This window comes from Candoia aspera, chromosome 2 (genome assembly GCF_035149785.1).
Source record: "Candoia aspera isolate rCanAsp1 chromosome 2, rCanAsp1.hap2, whole genome shotgun sequence".
In the NCBI taxonomy this organism is placed as follows: Eukaryota; Metazoa; Chordata; class Lepidosauria; order Squamata; family Boidae; genus Candoia; species Candoia aspera.
Genome location: NC_086154.1, coordinates 213302406 through 213324847, shown reverse-complemented (window position 1 = coordinate 213324847; position 22442 = coordinate 213302406). Strand labels below are relative to the sequence as shown.

General features: G+C 37.6%; 1 protein-coding gene across 2 annotated transcripts in view; it reads left to right on the top strand.

Annotated features, from left to right (window-relative positions):
• The window catches only part of DMXL1 (Dmx like 1), a 110837-nt gene that overhangs the window by 11356 nt on the left and 77039 nt on the right, over window positions 1-22442 (top strand). For both annotated transcript variants that reach the window (XM_063295308.1, XM_063295307.1), the window contains exons 2-10: window positions 3698-3823; window positions 4896-4973; window positions 6643-6721; window positions 7790-7916; window positions 10409-10475; window positions 16055-16230; window positions 18211-18400; window positions 18644-18809; window positions 19751-19963. In XM_063295308.1, coding sequence (XP_063151378.1) covers window positions 3698-3823; window positions 4896-4973; window positions 6643-6721; window positions 7790-7916; window positions 10409-10475; window positions 16055-16230; window positions 18211-18400; window positions 18644-18809; window positions 19751-19963 — 1222 coding nt within the window. The remainder of the gene's footprint in view (window positions 1-3697; window positions 3824-4895; window positions 4974-6642; window positions 6722-7789; window positions 7917-10408; window positions 10476-16054; window positions 16231-18210; window positions 18401-18643; window positions 18810-19750; window positions 19964-22442) is intronic.

Genomic DNA, 22442 nt, shown 5'->3' with positions numbered 1-22442 from the left:
ATGTTTATTAATTGTTCACTGGCCCCTGTTTTGTGTTGTTGTTTTTGCTATTAGATTATTTTAGCCTGGGCTGCCTGTATGATTCAATGTTTTTAGCTGTTTTTATGTTTATCTTAGTTTTGTCTGCCACCTGGAGTCCACTGGAGTTGGGCAGTCAATACATTTAAATAAATAAATATTTTTTAAAAAGTAAATAAATTCTTAAGCTTGTAATTAATTTTTCTTTTGTTCAGAGTTGAAGATAAATTCACCCGATGAAGATTTTTCAAACCTGTCATTCTGAAGGTTTCTAACAGCTTTAAATAGTTAATAGGTAATTTCTGAAAGTGATTAGAAAGTGAGGTTTGTGAACTTAGTATCCTTATCTGAAATGAATCCAGATAATCCCCTTCTTCCAGAGTCCTTTGCAGCTATATTTCAACTACCTTTCAACCTTCCCCCAAAAGGGTAGGTGGGAGACTGATGAAAATTATCCAGGACCATTGAGTCCTGGCTTCTTGAAGAGAGGGTACACGATTGCTTCTTTCGAGGCAGGTGGAACTACCCCCTCTCTCATGGGCGAATTTACCCCCATATGGATCTCTGGCATATGGGTTTTGGTGGCCTGTCACGGCTGCAGTTCTGCTGGTGTGAGTCGCATATGGGGTGAGAAAAAGGGAGAAGCGGCTCAATTCTGGCGTTGAAGGGCAGCTGTGCTGTCATGAGGGACTGATAAGCTGACCTGGCTGCTAGCCAGGGCTCTTATGGGGAGATGTAGAGACAGCAGTCCCATTGGTCCAGCCTGATATATACAATAGCTATAGGGGACTGGGTGGTGGGGGGAACACCCATTTCTTCAGTTGATGCGGGAAATGTTGATGATCTGACTAAAAATTGGAGAGAGAGAAAGAGAGAGAAGGACAGGAGAGGAGAAGACTGTGTGAAATGGAGTAGCTGTAGAGGAAAGTTGGAGAGTGAAGTTACATGAGTGTGCAGAGTAGTTGCTGGGTCCCGGTTGGGAAGGGAGAAGGTCCATGTGTGGCTTCCCTGGAAGAAGGGAAGACCCTGAGAGGGGAGATCTTCACACAAGACCTGAGATGGGAAGGAAGGGATTGTCAGTCACTGGTGAAGCTCTGGTCTCTGAGGAAGGACTGGGCAGAAGACTCCCCCAACAGAGAAGCAGTAGGTGTTTGGCTGAGCAGTTCCAGGAGAAAGTCAAACCATTGCTGACCATACGACAGTGAATCCATCCTATTCTTTTCTTTTCACTCTCTGTTTTGATAAGCCCAGAAGCTGGGGAGGGAGATGGAGTGAAAGAGGGAAGGAAGCAGGAGAGTGAGATGAGGTTAGTCTCTGGGAGGGAGACCTAAGAGGAAACCTGACACCTGGTGAACACCAGGATTGTGTTGTATATACCTGTTATAAATAGTTGTTGTAAATAGCTTCACTGTAAATAGTAAAAATGCATAAAAAGCCTCTCTGTGTCAGTTGCCCTCCTTGCAAACCAAACATAGCTCCAGTTCAAAAAGAACCCCATCACTATGACAGGATCCAACTGCATGTCACCTCCTGGAGGCCTTAATGAACCAGAAGGGGCAGGGATCTAATAAACAGATGGCTGGACCAACAGTTGTGAAGATCCTTTCCACTTCCTTAAGAGTCACAGGATCAAACACTTCCCTAAAACAGGCAAGACTATATCTCAACAGGACCTGCCCAGTCAAACTCACAGTGGAACTGAATGATTTTATTTGCCAGAGTTCTTATGTATTCCTTACAGCAGCCCTGCAGATATTCATGTGACATATCCATCCTCAGGAGGGCTGCTGGCTGGCTATCTGCTAATGTAGTAGAAGCAGAAAAATAACTTCATTTAGTCGCTCTCATTGCCACAGTGTAATCCCTAAGTGTGGCTTTTACACATGTCTGGTTGATTTTGTTGTTCATCTTCCAATGACACTCTAGGTATCTATTCTGTTGTTTCATCTCCCAAAGCCCTTCAGAATGCCCCATGGGATTGATGAACAGGGTCAGGCCATATAAGCACAATTCAAGGTGATTCCAGGTGAAGATTAAGGCCTCTGTCTAACTGCCCACCAGCTCCCCAGGAAAAACCCCAAGCTGCCTTTGAAACCCATCCAAGACCATTAGTCACCTTGAATGGACTGAACAAATAAGTCCTACTTCCCTGCCATGCCTGAGCTGATCTGCTTATGATAAACAATTGCATGAATATAGGAGTGATAATTGTGTATTGAATCTTTGAGATTTCACATTATTCTTCTGATGGTGTCACAGGAATGAGACTGGGAGGGTTTGTTTAACTTTAGTTAGCTATTGTAGGGTTAGGCCCAAATCTTAACTGTGGTTAATAAGAGGGAGATGAAATCATAATCTATAATTTTGAAGTTATGTTGATTCATTTTACCATAGCTATACTAGCCTCAGCATGAACAAATGTTTCTAAACTACTTCTAGCTATGTTAGAATAGGACAAGGAAATGAGACTGTGTTTCCTCCATCTTGTTTATCTGAATCATTGTTTATTCTGTACATAGTCAGGGTCTTGCCTGAGACACAGATTTGTTGCAGTAGTGAGGATATAAATGTGTTGATTTCTTTAATTCAAATTATTTATGTTTACAAGCCCAAATCTATTTTAAATAACCCCATTTTGAACTGTAGTTTTTGTTAAAAAAATACTGTATTAATTTGATTACAATAAGGTGAATATGGTAACCTTACATATACCCAATTTATACAATAAAGTCATTGAAAGGGAGAGTATTTCATAAATGTAATAGATAATAGTTTGACGTTTCTTCCTTACTAGGCAGTTGGTTCTAATGGCCTCTTAGATGGGAAGATGGGAATATATTGGAAAATGTCGAATGTGCTCTATGACATCAAATCTTTCTCATGAATTTTATTTTGAATGTGTATATATGTATAAATTATTTGTATAAATATATAAATGTATGTATCCAATGTGTATTGCATTTATAAGGACAAAGTGTCCTAACAACCAGGAAACACACTGAGACAATGAACTGGTCTCTAATATTTATTGCTAGTACTTAACAGGAATCCTAACAAACTGAAGAAGCGTGGGAAAAACCCAGACATATAACCCCCAAGGGTTAAGGCGGTCACGATCTGTGTCTCTTTGAATGGCTGAACAATTCCTCAGTGCTACGCATGCGCTTGACAGTCTGGATGGGAGCCCCCTGCTCGCCATCCTTACTCATGACACAAAGCTAGTCATTCAGTGCCTCCTGATGATCAAGTGATATGTAAAAACCACAGGAATGTTTACTCAAATAGCTTCCCCCACCCCGATGGTGGAGTCATAAACCTCCAATCTGAGGTCATGTTGTATATATCAGCTCTGTCTCTAGTGTGAGACCTCATATGGAAGGTGTATACTGCTCATAAATTGTTGATTTGCCCTTTGTAATTTTATCTTGATGAAACTAACATAAGATAAAAATTAAAGGTATTCAGGGAAGAAACATGTCTTATAAAGTGGTTGGAGCTGAAAAGCTCACTTTTTTATTCAGGTTAGTGATAGATTATTAAGGTAATCTTTTGCATTATGAAGACTAAACGTACATGTGTAGTCTGAGTTGCAGATGCTAGTTACTTAATTGTTCCTTTGGGCTGTTAACAAAAAATAAAAAGGACAGTTATTTAGTCAACTTTCCTTTTTTCTTTATAGGCATATGCATCAGGATGTGATATTGTAATATTGGGGACAGATTTTGAAAGATTACAAATAATTCCTGGAGCAAAATATGGAAATATTCAAGTGGGTTGTGTAGATTGCTCTATGCAGCAAGGGAAGGTAAGTAGTAATGGTACTTAGGTTATTGTGAGGAAAAATAGAAAAATGGAATGTGTTTAACGTTTTTACAGGTAGTCCTCAACTTACAACTACAATTGGGATTGGAACTTCCCTCACTTGTAAAGCGAGATGTCATGTGACCACATTGCTTAGTGACCGCAATCCCCATAGTCCTGGTTGCCATCATTAACTGGGAATCACGTGTCATTAAGCAAGTACCCACCCAATCCAAGCCATTCCAGGCTTGGTCTCTCCCAGGCACAAACCTCAGTAACTCCCCCCACCCACCTATCTCACCCCCATCTCTGCCGTTTTGGCCACCGTGCACCCTGCCTTGTGGGGCAGCAAGTAGCCCCAAAACCGCATAGGTCTGGGGCTGCTTGCCACACCCTAGGAAGCTGCAGCTGCCCCAGCCCAGTCCCAGCTGCAGTTACCCTGCCACCCTGCACTTTGAGACCTCTGCGCTCTGCTCCCCCAGCTGACTTTCGCCATCGTCTTGTTCCCGCTGCTGATGAGGCATGTCAGGCCGGGCTGGGCTTTGGCTGCAGAAAAAAGAAAGCCCAAAGCAGCCACTGAGTCGCAGCACCAAAAAGCCCCTTTGCTTTTTTTTTCTTTTTTGGCAGCATGAAGGGATGTTTTGGCACACTGCAGCTTAGGGGCTGCTTTTGCTTTTTTTTTTTCACAGCACAAAGGGGCTTTTTAGCATTGTGGCTCAAGATCTGTTTTCTGCCCCCCACCGCCCCCCCTCCCCCAGCAGCCAAAGCTCAGCCTGGCCTAGCAGCCAATCTGTTCTGGAGAAGGTAAGGATGGATGGATAGATAGATAGATAGACAGACACACACACACACACACACACAGACCTTTTTAAAATTTATTTTTTGTTTTTATGCTGTACGCCACCCAGAGTCACACTGTTTGAGTTGGGCTGCCTTATAAATCTTAAAAGTAAATAAGTAATTTTTTTTTTTTACTGGCTGATGGAACATGATATGGCTGAATATACTTCTGTGCCTTACAATTCTATGAGATGGAGACTACAAAAACTGCTGATTTAAATTGTAATTTGTTTTAGATTGCAGCTGCTTATGGAAATATAATTTGTATCTTTGAGCCAATCAAGCATCTAAAGCAGCAGAAGAATCATAATTCTGTAAGTGATTCATCTTTTCTGTCCTATTAAATAATAATATATGTAATGTGATTTGCTTTGATTATTTCTAAAACCTAGTAAACTTTGAGTGGGTTATTAATTATTACATAAATTTCCTTGAAATCATAATGGTGTGCATGGTATTCAGACATTGACAGGAGCTATATTGACTTCAGTTTAAGTTGGTATTTAAATTTGGTCAGGCTAATTTACCTGATTGTTTTTATTTTTATATTGTCCAATGTTGGCACTGTTATTGAATAGCAACTGATGGCCTTCAGTCTTGAGGCTAGAATGTGTTACTGTTTAGCTCCCATGGTTTAGATTAGTATAAACTACTTGGCAAGGAAGATAAAGCATTATAGAAATCATAGAAGTAGCACCAGGCTTTTATCAACTGTCTGAAAAAAGTCAGCTTTCTTAAAGTAGATGGGTGGAAAAGGAGAAAGGAGGTGTAGGAATTGTTTGCTGTGTAAATTAAGTTTGTATTCAGACTTAAAGTAAACGTAAAGACTATATTGAAAGAAGCTAATTTTTTAATGATAACATGGACACTTTTCATAACTACAATATGGTATATCACTGCCGACTTTGGCCATTTTTTTTCTTTTTTCTTTTTTTTCCCCTCTCTGCGTATAGTCCTGGAATTTCCAGGTGGCCTCCCATCAAAGGATTAACCTGGACAGGTTACAGGAGCATTCTAGGGAGTGGAAAGTTTAAGTCACATTTGGTATGATTGCCTTATCTTAATATTAAGATAACTGAACCTTTTAGCCATTTATTTATTCCATAAAATAATATCTCAGGTGTCCTGAAAACTAAAAATGGTAACCATGAAGTGCAGCACTGGGATGATGGTAACCATGAAGTGCAGCTCTGGGATGTTTGGCTTATACAACTGCAGTCTCTTTCATGATGCAACACTGATTACTGCTTTTCAATTATATTTCAAAAGCAATTGTCCACATGATGGGTTTTTAATGAATTTACTTGAAATAAATATTTTGGAAGATACTAAAATGAAGTTAGATTTCTTCGAGGGAAAAAAATCAAAGCCATACACATTGTAAAGTATCCTCTGAGTGCTAAAGATGAATGTTTTCCATGTTTACTCATTGGAGCTAGATGATTGGAAGAAATTGACAAGCTAGTAGTTATTTCCTCAAATGCTTAAACAAGAAGCTTGTGTAAATGAATAACTGACACATTGCAAAATAGAAGGAATCTTGCAGGACAACCTTTCATGCTTCTACACTGAAATAAAGCTTATTTAATTCAGTGGGACCTATTCCAAGATCAATATATATTGAATTATAAGTGAAACTTTGCTCTTAATAAGGTTCTTTCTGTGAAATAGATTAATATATTTGACACTTTTTCTATCAATGGTCTGTTATGCAAATCAAGAGTTACTACTTTGTCTTATTGCACTTATTTTTAGTTTTTTTCTTTCTATGATAATGGCTAACCAGAGATATAGCTTGTTTTCATTTATGGTAAAAGGGTACAAGTGATTAAAACATCTTTGACATCAGTATTCTGGTACAGATGGTTGAAGTAGATTTGATAAAAATATTTCTGTTAGATTTATTGCAATTTAATCAGCAAGACTTTTAACTGATTACATGCTAGACTTAAACATTTTACATTGCATTTTATGTGATTTTAGGGATTATCTTATCAGTGGCAGCATTCAGATCAGCTTTGCTTGGAACATGTTGTGCATAATTTAACTTGGGATCCTACAGGTAATTAAAGACACTTCCTTTCTCAGTTTTCACTCTGATCTAGTTCTATTTTAAACATTTCTGATCACTTTTCAATAAATTTCCAGATGCTCTACATTATCAAGACAAAGCAACTAGGGCATAAGATAAAGCTATACATGTACATATATGTATGTATGTGTATGTATATCTTACTTTTAACTGTTTAAGAGATTTCCCCCAGTTCTATAAACTAAAACAGTTCTTCTGTTATATAGAGTAGAACAATTAAAAGCTAGAATTTTAAAAAAAAGTTTTTCACAGGTATGTTATCAGGAGCAGTTTACTTGTTCATCAAGTGTACCTTCATTTTCATTTACTGTAGGTTTTCAGTTCAGATCTATCTCACGTGCCCAACCTCTATACATAGACACTTAGATGCTCCTTTGTTTATCTTGTAAATGGATTATTTATATTTAAAATATTTATGATACTTTAGAAAATTGATTATAGGAGGAAGATGTTAGGAATATTTCGATGTATAGATTGCAAATATATATACATAAGTTGGTATTTATATTATTTTAATATATGTGCTTATGATGGAACCTCCTGTGCTATATATTGTAATTTCAGTGTTACTTTATCAGTATTTTAATTTTAACTTTGTAAACATCCTTTCACCTTTATATCCATGTGAGGTAATCTGTTACTCAGTATTATACAGACCTATAAGGCACCTAAACATTAAAACTAATTGAATATGGTATAGTTAGAGCAGCTATGTGTAGACAGAACCAAACTATCTTTTATTTTCTTCCAAATGATAACCAATATAAACAGAGATTCAGACTCGTATTTCACACAGTTGATTACAGCCTACAATTCGAACATTTTCATGGGACAAAAAGGAATAATTTTCTTAAAGTGAAGTGCACTTGCTAGGGTGTTTTTGTTTTTGTTTTTTACTATATAAATATCCAGTATGGTATTCACCATTGTTTCATGGTACATAGTTCAAATTTTTCATCTAAATACCTTGAAATCCATAGTTAGATTTTTATCTATCAGATCTAAACAAATCTTTGCTTTTTAATTTGAAAAATCTAGGCTCTCGTCTATTGACTAGTTCCAGTTGTTTACAGCTTTGGTCTAATGTCAGTTTTGAAAATCTATCAGAAGATGAAAATCGTGAAAAAGCTGATTCTCAGAACTGGAGAATCATCTGGCAGAGCAAGTAAGAAATATATACATATTGGCTTAATCATGTTTTTAAACTTGATTTGAGTTGTGGTTTAGCATAAGATAGTACGTGTTGCTTTTTAGAAAATACAGTGAGAAACTGCATTTGATCTTATAATCTGTAAGGTTGTACAGGAGTTTCCTATCCTAGTGTATAGTATTGCTGCTTTCCATTTTCCACAAAAATACATAGCAAAAGAAACTCTGCCATGCTGTGCATGGGGTTCCACAGTACTTGGAGTAGCATCCAGAAACAAAACAAAAATGTCCTGATTTAATGTTCACATCCCTTAGTCATGTAATAACTGGAATGTTTATTTGTGGGTTTAACCTTTGTGAGATCCTCAAACACATACATGGTACATTTTTGTCTGACAGTAATAAAAAGCAGTGAATTACAGTAATAATAACAGTAATGAACTATAACAATATAAGACATCCATTAGAAAGTTGGGGATGGGTAAGGAGGAAAGCAAAACCAGAAGAGAAACATACAGGAAAGGAAGGACAAGATAAAGAGGTTCAACAGGTGACAAAAGATGTTATAGTAGGAACCTCTCAACTTTCAAGGAAGAAGAGCATTTCAGAGCATACTATGCTTATTTATAAGCAAATAATAAATAAAGCAACATCTGCTATTATCTCAGAGAAATGCCTGCCTATGAATAACTGCAGCAGGGCATGCTATCAATCTTGGCATACCCAGCAGGACCTCACAGTTTTTATGATTGATTCAGATCTGTAATAACAAAAGCAGACAATCAGGTTTTGTACTGCCATATTGTTGAGGGCCTTTATATATTGAAAGCAAAACCTTGAACCTGACTTGGTAGCTAACTGACAGACAGTGCAGTTGCTCTGGCATATATAACATGTGCACAGCCAGGTACCCACTTAGCCTTTTGGCCACTACATTATGCAGCTTCCAGGAAAGAAGAGGTCATTACAATACTCTAAAAATAGGACTACTAGTGTGTGAACCATGATAACTGGACTATCCGTCTCCAGCAAAGGGCATAGTTGTTATATCAATCAGGGATGGTAATAGGCTCTCCTGGCCACAAAGGTGGTTCTAAGGACAGTAATGACTTTAAGAGCATCCCCAACTATTTACCTCTTATTTCTGAGGCTGGGCAAACTCCATTCAGAATGGGCATCATTCAGCCAAAAGGCCTTCATCTTGTCTAGATTCAGTCTCAGGTTTCAGACTGCCTCTCCTCTGTTCACTGATGTTGGTTCAGAAAATGCACAATCTATTCCAATTCAGACTTTATAAAGAAATAGACCTGAGTGTCACCAGTATTTTGATAATCCTTATTTGGCAAACTCCTGACATTTGGGCCCTGATAGCTTCACATAAATATTAAAAACCATCAGAAACTAAGTAGTGTCCTCTGGCAACCCACAGTATAGCTGTCAAGATGCAGAGGTACAATTATCCAATACTGCTTTCTGAGGCCATCCTGAAAGTAGGAACTGGACCACTGTAGCATAATAGCCCCAACCTTTGACACACAGTGATGGTCCAGGAGAATATAATAGCTAACTGTATCAGAAGCTGCTGAGAGATTAATAAGATCAATAGAGTTGTACTTCCTCTGTGTCTTTCCTGCAGGAGGTCATATATTATGCCAACCAAAACTGATTCTATCCCCAAACCATTCCTGAACTGAGACTGAAAATGGTTGAAATAATCTGTATCTTCCAAGAATGCTTGCCAATGTATGGAAACTACTATTAAGAACATTGTCTTTAAAAACCGCTGTTATATGACTGATAAATGGAATAATCCTCTGGTTACAGAGAGGGCATCTTCAGGATTGTGGAGATCGTTGCCTCCCTTATGGCTGGCAGCACTGCTGCATCACACAAAATGTGTTCAGCACTCTCTGACTCTACCTAATACGGGTAGTCCTTATTTAGTGACTGCCTTGCTGAGTGACTATTTGCAGTTACAACTGTGATGAAAAAGTAACTTTGCAACCAATCCTTGCATTTACGACCTTCGTGGGTCTGGAAAGCAAAGTAAGATCAAGCAGAGTCGCAGTTTCACTTAGCGACCTCTCCACTTAACAACTGAGTTGCCAGTCCCAATTGTGGTCACTAAATGAGGACTACCTTTAAAGTCTCTTTTGTTAGCTAAAATAAACCAAGATGCTCCCAAGATAGATGGATGGACGGATGAAATTTATTATAGTCATTGATCAGGGATGCTCTCAAGATGAGTCAAAAGAGCATGTGGTAGCCTAGATCACTAGTTAAATATAGTTATCCTGTCCACATATTCAGGTGTCAAAAAATGAAAGGAATTCCTTCAAATTAGATCAATTGCATTTGGCACTTAAGTATGTATTACTCAGAAGCGGTATTTATGTTGATGGGAAAAGTGATTATACCCTTAAAGTGTCTCACAAATTTGCCACAACAAATTATTAAGCTTTTGACGTCTCAGTTAATTATGATTATGCTTCCCCCTTCCCTTTTCAGAACTGCTTCTCAAGTTCATCTGATGATGTTTTCACCAGATGGAGAATTTTTTGCTACTGCAGGGAAGGTATGATATGACTTTATTTCTCATTCCAGTTTATATCAGCTTCTGCATAGAGCATCAATATGTTTAGTAAAAGCAATAATAATTACGGTATAATGCATTTTAGTATTAATATATTTAAAGCTTTAGTTAGCAATAAGGTAGCAGAAAAAATAAATCAATTGAGGACCACAATAGATGAGAGAGAGAGATTGGATTTTAAACTTATTTAATAAAGAAAAAAAATTATACATACATAGAATAGTATTAAATTTGTAATGTAACCTCAAAATAATCATAATAATAATTAAAGAAAATAGGGAAAGACTAGAAAAATATATGCTATAAACTGAACAATAGTAACAAATTTTACTATAGTCATTGCAAGTGTTCTTCCTTGCCCCTTTGTCAAAAATTTTAAAAAACTGAAACATTGACAAACAATACATGCATTTATATTGCAGAGGTTTTAATTTATAATAAAATAAAATATAAATACAATACACTACATTAAAATAGAACCTATTCTTTTCAATGAACTAAGCCTTAGTTATAAGTGCATATAAGAGTGATAACACTACAAAGCTGTGATCAGTTATTGAAACTCTAAAAAATCTTTAAAATGCGATAAGAATCTGAACCATTTCCTTTTACAAGTTTGATCAACAATCTCAAGAATTATACAATTTGTTTGTTTATAAAGCTCAGTTATGTTTACAGGTAGTCCTCAGTTAATGACCACTCATTCAGAGACCATTTGAAGTTGCGATGGTGCTGAACGAGTGGTACTTACGACCAATTCTTGAAGTTCCGGCCATCCCAGCACCCACACGGACATGTGATCGCAATCCAGGCGCTTGACAACCAGCTCGCGCTTAGGATGGTTGCAGCATCCCACGGTCATATGATTGGTATTTGTGGCCTTCCCTGCTGGCTTCCCACAAGCAAAGTCAATGGGGAATCCAGCAGGGAAGGTTGCAAGTTGTTCTAGTAAGTAACTCCCACTCCCACTGCTTTTTCTCCCGAGGACCGCAGCTTTGGAGTATGAGATCCTGAGGATCTTGTACTCTGTAGCACACGCTCACCTGCAGCACCCACTACCCACACTCCATAGTGCATACCCATCCATGCTTGCATGCCATGGGAGCCATCTGCACACCCTCCAGTACCCTGCAGCAGCTAAGCTTGGCCCGATCACGCTTGCACAGCACCGTAGCATCTGTGATGGAATGTGAGGGTGACCTTGGAGAACAGAGGGAAGAGATGCTACCTAGGGAACAATCAGATAAAAGGAAAGGGAGTCCAAGAGAGGGTGACCGTCTAAAAAATAAACTTAGGAAAGACCCACCCTGACCATTCAAGCCATAAATAGGGAAGGCGGGAGATTTGTACTTTCAAGCTTGCAAGATTCTGTTAATGTAGCCTTTCAATAAAGTAGTATTAGTTCATCTAGTTGTGTTTCCTGTCTGGTCTACCTGGAAGGGCTGACAGCAGCCACCTGTGCACCTGCAGCAGCTACCCTCGGCCCCGCTGCACTTATGTGGTGCTGCGACTGCCCTGGCACACCCTCCCACACCTTGCAGTAGCTAACACTGGCCTAGCCGCACTCGTGCAGCACCTCAGAAGCCACTTACCCGCCCACCGGCCTACTTGTGAGCCACCCAGGACTTGCAACTTCCTGCTGACTTCCGCATTCACTTTGTTTGTTGGAAGCTGGCAGGAAGCTGTGAAGAAGTCCTCACTTAACGACCCACAATCCTTGCTTAATGATGGCAAGGGGGACTGCAGGGACTGTTCTTGCTAAGCAATGCACTCATGTGACGTTGCGCTTTACAACCATATTGCTTAGCAATGGAAATTATGGTCCTAATTACCCTTCTTAAGTGAGGACTACTTGTATAAGTAATTCTTTGTTGTTTTCCTTTTGCTGAAGGAATTTTGCTGAATCAGACTACAGGCTTTCTAAGCTAGCATTCTGTTTCCACTCTGGCAAGGAAGATGACAATGGGAAGCCTTCAAATAGGATAGGACCACAATAGATCCTTCATGTCTCTTTAGCAATCAATATGGAGAAACATACTGTATTACCTTTATTAGAAATAGTAGATACTGGCTTGCTTCCAATATGTGGCCTCTGTCAAACAGACTCCTTCAAGCTTTGAATGAGGTTTTTAATCTCAGATACCAAAATCCAGCATTAGAATTCCCTTCTGCTTCCATCTCAGTCACTAAGAATGGTTGTTTTTAAGGTGAAAGGGAATAGTTAAGATGGAATTGAGAATCTTTGTCATTTCCCATATATCTCTAGTGCTAATAAAACTACCTGAAAACCTCTGAAACTATCTGAAGATTCTAAATTTATCCCCTTCCATTGTACATAATATAAATATCCCCTCCGCAAACCCCCAAAGCAAACTAGCAAGGGGCTCCTATAAGCAGAGTATAGACTTTCTCTCTAGTGGCTAAAAGTTTCTTACATGTGATGAGAAAAAAAAACACACATTTATATGACTACTTGGTTATAAAAGCCTGTAATTGTATGAAAAGTGACATGTCCCAACTTACCCAGTCTCAGAACTCTTTTGATGTTACAGTATTATCTTAGATCTTGGGAAAAAGATAAGTTTTAGATTCAACAAATAGCAAAATTAACTTGTTAAAATTATGTTATATAATCTCCCGCTGCTCACCAAAATATATCATCTTAAGAAAAATCCATCTTTGTTAAGAGATCAACTATTCAGGTTTTTTTTTTAATTTGCTTGTATTCAGGGTTATATTCTTCAAATATATGTTTTCCACACAGAAGTCTAATAATTCAATACAGGTAGTTCTTGCTTAGCAACCACAATTGGGACCGGCAACTCCATCACTAAGCAAAACACATAACCATGACAGATTTATGACATCACTTCCCATTCGGTCATTAAGCAAGTCACTGTGGGTTGTTAAGCAAGACATCACATAACTGCAACTTGCAATTTTACTGCTGGGCTCTCCATTGGCTCTGCTTGTCGGAAGCCAGCTTTGAAGCACACAAGTGGTGATCACATGACCACAGGATGCTGCAATGGTCGTAAATACCTGCCAGTTGCAAAGCATCCAAATGTCGATCATGTGACTGCTGGGATGCTGTGATGGTCATAAATGCAAGGAGTGGTTGTAAAGTTACTTCTTCAGTTCTGTCGTAACTTTGAACAGTCACTAAACAGGGCAGTCATTAAGTGAGGTCTACCTGTACTCTATATATTGGTGTAGGCTTTCATGGCTGGTATGAGTGAAGCAGTGATGAGCTTTTGGGCTGAATGGCCATGGTCTAGTTTTCAGTTGCTTGTGAGCTGCAGAGAGGTATACCACAAAGCAGTTCTTTGTGCCTCTGAAGATGCCAGCCACAGCTGCTGGCGAAACATCAGAACAGAAGAAAACTAGAACATGACCATTCAGCCTGAAAGCTCTTCAATGCAAAACTCTTTTAATTACAATTAATACTAAGGCATATTTATGTGATAATGTTCAGTTTTTAGAGAAAATGATTTTCTATGAAATTGTCCTTGTCACAGGTTTAATTTAAGGTAAAAGGCAGCTGCTATTGTTGGAGCGCTATTTAAAGAAACACTTTTAACACTAAAGTGCTTAATGTAGTAAACATATTATCCTAACTATTTTGTCTTCAAACTTGGAGGTTGAGGTGAAATAAATCAAGTTTTGCTGTGGAATTTGAAGTGAGGACTTGTATAAAATAGACACCTAAGATGGAAATACAAAATAACAAAAATGGGACACCAAATTTGATCCAAGTGACTTCTGTCTGTTCATATTCCAGATACAAACATGAAGTGAGGTAGTTACAGAGAACTTAAAAAGGAAATGGTGATAGGAGAAAAGCCATCAGAAGTTCTTCTGAATGCTCATGGGCAGAGAGCTCAGGAAAAGAACTGTATTTCTTCTCTTTCAAATGCTTGCTGCCTTTGGAAAAAGGCAAAAGCAGTATGAGCCTTATGTTGTGGGTGACCTTCCTCAAGGGTAGTCAAAATGTATAACCACTTCTCCATCAAATCTTACCTTCAATCATAGGTTTGAGTAAACAAGTTCAAAATTGTTTTTCCTTTATTCTTAACCTGAGAGTTATTATTTCATTCCGCTGAAATCATGGTAGCTATTAGATGTCTTGTTTGTTCAGCATACTGTTTTTGATACTTCAAGATACGTATTTAGGAAATCTTAGATGATAGGTATTAGTTTGTTCGATTTTGTTTTTGGTGCTGTCACATACTAAGTTACTGGTCTCAACCGTTGATTTGAATTGCTGGATATAACTAAATCGGTAACTTGAGTCTATGGATTTGAAAATTAAAAGAAAACACTGTTACTGTTTTAGCTTTGTAAGTTTTAGAATAACTACAAAATCTATCTATTTTTATTGAGAGAGGCAAATTCTCTGGCCATAAGTGATCTTTGAGTACCTGATGCTATACCACCAAATTTCAGGAGCAATTACCAAATCCTAGTGATGCAGTTTCTCCAAATTTCTGACAGGAAACCAAAGAAATAAGGTATTTAAAAATTTTGGATAGGCTAGAGTATAGGTTCAGCCCTGCAAACTTTAAAAAAAGACACCCTCAAAATTAATTTCAAAAACTGAGAAAAATGAGTCCTACAGTATGTATTTTGCTGATGTTTTATGTAGGTCAACCACCAAAAAGAATGGGGAAAGCATATGATTCCTGAATTCAAAAGTCTGCATGCATTTTATATCAGTGCCAGACTATTCTGAAAATAGTGAAAATAAAATCTTTTTAAAAATGTTAAAATGTGATTAATACAAGAAACTTCTCTTTTGGATTTATACTTGATGATGGTGTGATCAGCTTGGAATTCACATAATTATGTAATGTTAATACAAACTTCCAAAACAATTGTTTAAGTAACTTGTTCATTTAGAATTTAGTGTTCTTAGCACACAGCCTCGTGTGGTGCAGAGTGTTAGGCGGCAGTATTTCAATCAAAAAAAACTCTCTCCACAACCCAAGGTCGATCCCAGCGGAAGCTGGATTCTCGGGTAGCCGGCTCAGGTTGACCCATCCTTCCATCTTTCCGAGGTTGGTAAAAAGAGTACCCAGCTTGCTGGGGAAGGTGACGACTGGGGAAGGCAATGGCAAACCACCCTGCTCTATAGTCTGCCAAGAAATTGTCGTGAAAGTGGCGTCCCCCCAGAGGGTCAGACATGACTCGATGCCTGCACAGGGGACCTTTCACCTTTTCATTCTTAGCATATAGAATAGAAAGTTAACAGGTGTTGGTATTTGTATTTGTATTTATTTTGACTCAAAGACAAGCAAGTAGGCTACTTGAGGCTCTTCTGGCATATGTGTCCATGCACTGAAATATTTACCATGATAGCTTGCAAAGAAGATTCAAGAAGTAGATCCAGAGGGAACAAGCTCCTTGCTAAATTATTTGCCTAGGCCTAGTACATGTTATAAAAAAAATAATAGGTTGAAAAGTGACTATGTTACCATTGAAGAAAGGTTTTCAGTAGAAACTACAGAAATTACATATAATATATGGTTTATGTATGTATATATGTATTTATTTATATGCAGGATGATTGTCTTGTAAAGGTGTGGTATAACACTGATAGCTGGAAATCAGCAGTTGCATCCCAAATTACAACACCAGAAACCACCATGCAGGAACTGGGTTTCTCATTTATTTATCTGGTTCATCCTCGGTCCGTTGATGGTTTTTCATGGCGAAAGACAAGCAACTACATGCCACGGTGAGAATAGCTACAGAGTAAATCACATTCAGTCACTAAAAATTGTGACTTATTTCTTTATGTATATAGTTTATACATCATAACCTATGTTCCCTCTAAGAAATGAGCATGTGCAGGTGCACATTTCTTTTTAGACCCAGGCACACAGAATATTAAGTTACCCCAAAATAATAATACATTTAAGCACCATAAAACTCTGGGCTTGTGAGGAGTCCCACACAAGCTTGATGCCTCAGTTTAACTGCATCGGCAAGATTGCTTGGTTGCCACCACAGTGCAGACTGAGTGGAAGCTCCTGGGCGAAATGCCTTTTGTCTGGGACAGTAAGCAGCCTTGAAGTTGCAGCCAACTTGCTGCAGACTGGACCAGCTAGAGACATGCCAGGCACAACCCCAGAGCTTCTTGCACATGAAGAAGCACCTTCATCTAAAAATGGTTTAATTAATTTGCTTCTTCCCTCCAAGAAAGGTTTAATCAATATCTGTTGAGTTTTCAGGCCACACAAGGTCCACGATCATTGTTACCTTTAAAATTTTTTTTTCCACACTCAGCATGTCAGAAATTAGAACTTTGATCGTAACCAGTGTGATTTAATTAGACATTTGTGATCAATTAATATTAAACTTTTTTAATGCATATACTTTTCTTAGAATTACCATACATTATTTTAATATTTGATTAAATACATTAAATATTAACATTTGATTAATATTGATAATATTTGAAATCAGTGTCTTCACTAATATTGCAAATATCGGTTATCTCCAAATATAGAATATAATGTTGGCCATAGAAAAAACAAAACTTACCTTGTGTTCTCTTACAATGAAGTATTATTGTTTCAGTTACCTAACATGTTGCACCCTCTCAAAAGAGAATTAGTAAGGAATAGTAGGTTGTCTTATAATGTAAACAACAACAATCCCTCTTTCTGGTTCCTAGTTCTCAACTCAGGAATCAGGTTTCCAGGCTGTGGGAGATCTTGGACTGATGCTTTTAAATGCTAGATTTTTCTGTAATAAGGCTGCTTTGATCCATTACTTAATCATGGATGAAAAGATAGACCTGGCATGTATTACCAAAACCTGGGCGAGCAAGGAAGAGGGGGTGCCATTTCTAGAGCAAAAAGCACTGGTGGCAATTACTCATGCCCTTTTTTTCTTGTAATTGGGCTGCTGCTTGCCCTGCATGGGACTTGCTCTGAAGACATCTGGAAGCCTCAGCTGGTATACAGTGTGGCAGCTTTTGTACTACCAGGAGTGTCTCAGTACTCTGACTTAGCAGCTGTACTGTGGGAGCTGCACAGGTTATCAGTTTGTTTCTGGGTATAGTTTACTGTGCTGGTAATACATGCTTTAGGACCTGCATATCCACAAGACCACTTCCTTTGAGTAGAATCTATCCACCCAAGGCATGTTAGTAGAAAGAATTAAAAGTCACCACCCTATAAAGACATGTGGTTGGGAACCTGGAGGCAACCTATTCTTTGCCAAAGCTCCTCTCCTGTGAAACAAGTTGCTATTAGTAGTGAGAACTGCATTCACAATATTAACCTATAGAAATTGTTAAAAACCTGGTTATTCACATGTGAACTGGGAACTAGTAGTGTGTACATTAGATACTTAGAAGGTACATGCACTGTTATTATCCTTTTATGAATTCATTGAAATGAATGTTACTTTTTATAGTTTTTTTGTTTTATTATACTTTGAATCTGCTTAGATTGACCTGATTGAAACAGCATAAAAGTAATAAATAATAAAATAATAATAAAGGAAAACTGCAATCCTGCTTTAAAAATCAACAGTGTTTCCAAGAATTCATCTTCAAGCGTCTGTTGTATAAAACAATTTATTTGAAGCCAAAGCATGTGATAGTGTAATGATACTGAAAGTCCTCTTTCTGAAATCTATAATTTCTTTAAATTCTATAATTATAATTTTGAAATTTATAATTGCTCAATTTGGCTTTTTTCCTTAGTGGTGCTGTATGTAATGTACTGCTGACATGCTGCAAAGATAATGTATGCCGTCTCTGGGCAGAGACTCTGTTGCCTAATGATAGCCTCTTGTATGAAGGTGGAGATAACCATTGGCCTGAGCCAGTGAAATTAAATAATAATTTTAAGAGGAATGCTTCTAGCAAAGAAAGCATGAAAAATGCTTTAGAGGTAAGAAGTGAAGTCTAGATATTAATAGTTGTTATCTAGACTGACTGACTTTAATGTTTAGTTTGTAAATGAGTGCTTTTATTAAGTATATATCTGTATTCTCTGGTTTTATAAAATAGATAGTTGTCAAACCTTATTTAAATGTAGTCAGGAAGTTCTATTCAGAATTGTACAGATTTTTTAGAAAATATTTTTTCTGCATTTTATTGTATTATATGAACAATATGTTCCTGATCTCAACAGTTAAATCTAAGACCTTTTCGACGAGGAAGAAGAAGATCAATAGCACTTGCACATACTGGTTACTTGCCCCATCAGCAAGACCCTCATGTAGTTCATCGAAACACTCCATTGCAGTCAAATGCACTTTGCCACTTCCATATTGCTGCTAGCATCAATCCAGCCACAGGTGATCAAGAATAAACAGACTTGAAGGTTAAGTGGGTGCAATTTAGATTTACAGTATCTCTATAAAGCACACTGTACTACAGTATAATGTTTACAAATACCAAAACTGCTGAAAAGGGAATATAATTTTAGAGTTGTCAAACCATTCAAAATGTTGCTTTGAAAAGTCTCCCTCCAACTATTCCAGTAGTTTTGTTAATAATATTTATGGTTGTATATATTGTGAATTGTTTTCATGGTGTTTTATGGATGCTTTTAGTTTCATATATTGCAAGCTGCTTGAAGAGGAACAAATAAATATATATGTAGTTTGCATAGCCCTAATAATGATACCATAGTGTTCAGTGACTTTTGTTATAACTCTTCATATGGCTTCGTATCAAGAATTCTGTCTGCTAATTTGGATTTTAAGATAACCAAAGTTAATTAGAGTGATTAAAGCAAGTTGGTCTAGTAAAAAATCAGTAACCTAATCCAAAATGTGCAGATGTAAATAAATCAATTTATTCCTATTTGCTAAATACTAAATGAAATTATGTATTTTCTTTAGGTTAGATCAATTGGCCTAATTAGCTCCTTCCTACTCCGTGACTAAGCCCACTAGAACTTTGCACTAACAAATATCTGTAGCATCATTAGTCCTAATGAATTTATTTTTTAAAAAAAATTGTTTAAGCAACTATACAAACTACTCATTTCTAAATGTTCTAGACACCTTACAGCATATTCTGAGCAGCTTTGTTCTGCTAAACAGATAGAGGGTGCTGGTAAAATTACATTACTAATTAATTATTTTGTAGTTGCTGCTGGAAAAGAAGTTAAAATTATCTGTTCTGTAATCTCTGTATGTGTCCCTTTCTAATATAGCTAAAGTGGTCTGTCTAAAATGTAAAAATAATTTAAATGTATGTTTCGGAACTGAATGTATATTTTTGTTTCTAGACATTCCCTTGCTCCCTTCTATCATGTCTCTGAGTCTTAATGAAAATGAAGAAAAAAGTGGTCCTTTTGTAGTGCACTGGCTAAATAATAAAGAATTACAGTTTACTCTATCAATGGAGGTTTTTTTACAACAGTTTAAACGAAATTTTGAGCATATTTCCTCAGAAGCCAGCACTGAAGAATCTAATCAGATGACTTTCAGATCTGATGAAGGTAAAATGCATATTGTTATCTTCTCTCACTATTTTCAACTTGCTTGTTAATTTCAGTATAAACTAAAAATTAAATTTCTGTATAGGTTAACAAATACTATGGGCCTTACCCAACAATCCTAACATTAAAAAAGTTTCTAGTTATTACAAAAAGAAGTATATTTAAAAGGTACTCCTGTTTGAAGATGCTTGTCCAGGATGAATAAAGGCATTTGACTGATAATTTCCATGTGTGTGTATTATCTTGAGCTGATTAGTGACAGCTAATCAATATTGGTTGGACTGTTGGTTTTCCCTACAGGTTTGTTTTCTTTGATCTCATTGCTCCATCTTCCCTCAAAGCCATTTTAGAGTATAGTAGGTCATGCATAGTGACTGATTACCACTTGTTCTTTGCCTGTCCCCTTCTCTTTTCTGGCTGTCTATTGTCTGCATACAGAAACATGCACATCTAATTTACTAAACTACTAAGTAAGTGAATAAGTGCGTGTGTCTATGAAATTTTATTATGTTAGTGACAAGTGAGATATAACAGAAAAGTAAAAAAATACGCAACATAGGAAATTTGGTATATTTGTCCAAAAATTATGAGACTCTTTTCCTGTGTTAAGTAATGGTGGCTGAAAGAAATTTTGTAGATCTCCTGGAAATATTAGGATTCTGGTTGTACAGTAAAAGCAAACATAATGGTCCTTAGAACAGGTGGAAATTCTTAGCAAGTGGAGTTATGAATAAATAATCCAATACAAAGTGAATTCCTATACAGAATTCCTATATGACTTCTTTGGGCAAAAAAAATGCTGGCCTAACAAAGCATTTTATGAAATGAAAAGTGAATTATATAGTTATTTCAGGAAGAAGATCATGTACTATATCTAAATAGTTCCAAAACCTAAATCTTTCAAGTACTTTGGAGAGTTAAACATACAAGGAACATGCACACATGTATGTGTTCTTATGTTGAATCTATTCCTTGGAAACATTTCATTTCGGTAAAATTTCCATTCACAAGTATGTCTTATAAGGTTTATAAAAATATTTTGTGCAAGTAATCCAGAGTTATAGTGGTGCTTAAAAGTTTGTGAACCCTTTTGAATTTTCAATATTTCTGCATAAATATGACCTAAAACATGATCTGTTCTTCACGCATGTCCTAAAACAAGATAAAGAGAACCCGCTGAAACAAATGAGTCGAAAACATTGTATGTATTCATTTATTTATTGAGAAAAATGATCCAAAACTACAGTCAGGACCAGAAATACTGGAACAAGGATAACTCTTGGCATTTGGCCTCTGTACACCACCACATTGAAGTTGAAAGGAAACACACCCAGATGGGAGCGAAGTCAAGACTTTCAGCTGTAATTCAAGGGGTTTGACAAAAGTGGGGAAGTACAGCCAGTGGCATACACACACACCCATTGTTGGTGGCTCATAAGTGATGGAACAAATGGCTGACAAGCAGCTGCATGGCCAGGTGTGGCCTGTTTCCTGGGTACCCCATGACCAATCAAGCAGATAAAAGGCCTGGAGGTGGTTCTGAGTGTTACATTTGCATTTGGTAGCTGTTCACTGGAACTCTAAATGACCGCAGAATTCTGCTCATGGTGAAGAGGAACACTTTCACAACATCTAGCCAGGTCAAGAACGCTCTTGAGGGAGGCATGTCATTGTCAACATCTACAGTCAAGAGACAGCTTTATGAATGTAAATACAGGGGCTTCACAACAAGGTGCAAACCACTGGTAACGCTCAAGAACAGAAAGGCCAGATTAGACTTTGCTAACAAACACCTAAAAATGCCTGCCCAGTTCTGGAATAAGATTCTTTGGACTGATGAAACCAAGATTAACTTGCACCAGAATGATGGGAAGAAAAAAGTATGGAGAAGGAAAGGAACAGCTCATGATCCAAAGCAAACCACATCATCTGTCAAACATGGTGGAGGCAGTGTTATGGCATGGGCATGTATAGCTGCCAATGGAACCAGGTCACTGGTGTTTATTGATGACCTGACTGCTGATCAAAGCAGTAGGATGAATTCTGAAGTGTATAGGGCTATACTTTCTGCTCAGAATCAGTCAAATGCTGCCGAACAGATAGGACACCACTTCATATTGCAGATGGATAATGACCCAAAACATTCAGCAAAAGCTACCCAAGAGTTTCTCAAGGCAAAGAAGTGGGATGTTCTTCAATGGCCAAGTCAGTCACCTGATCTCAACCCAATAGAGCATGCTTTTCACTGAAGACAAGACTGAAGGCAGAAAGACCCACAAACAAGCAGCAGCTGAAGGCAGCTGCAGTAAAGGCTCGACAAAGCATCTCAAGGGAGGAAACTCAGCATTTGGTCATGTCCATGGGTTCCAGACTTCAGGCAGTCGTTGACTGCAAAGGATTTTCATCCAGGTATTAAAGGCTATCCTTATGTTTGTAATGATGTTGGTTTGTTCCGTTACTTATGAGCCACCAACGATGG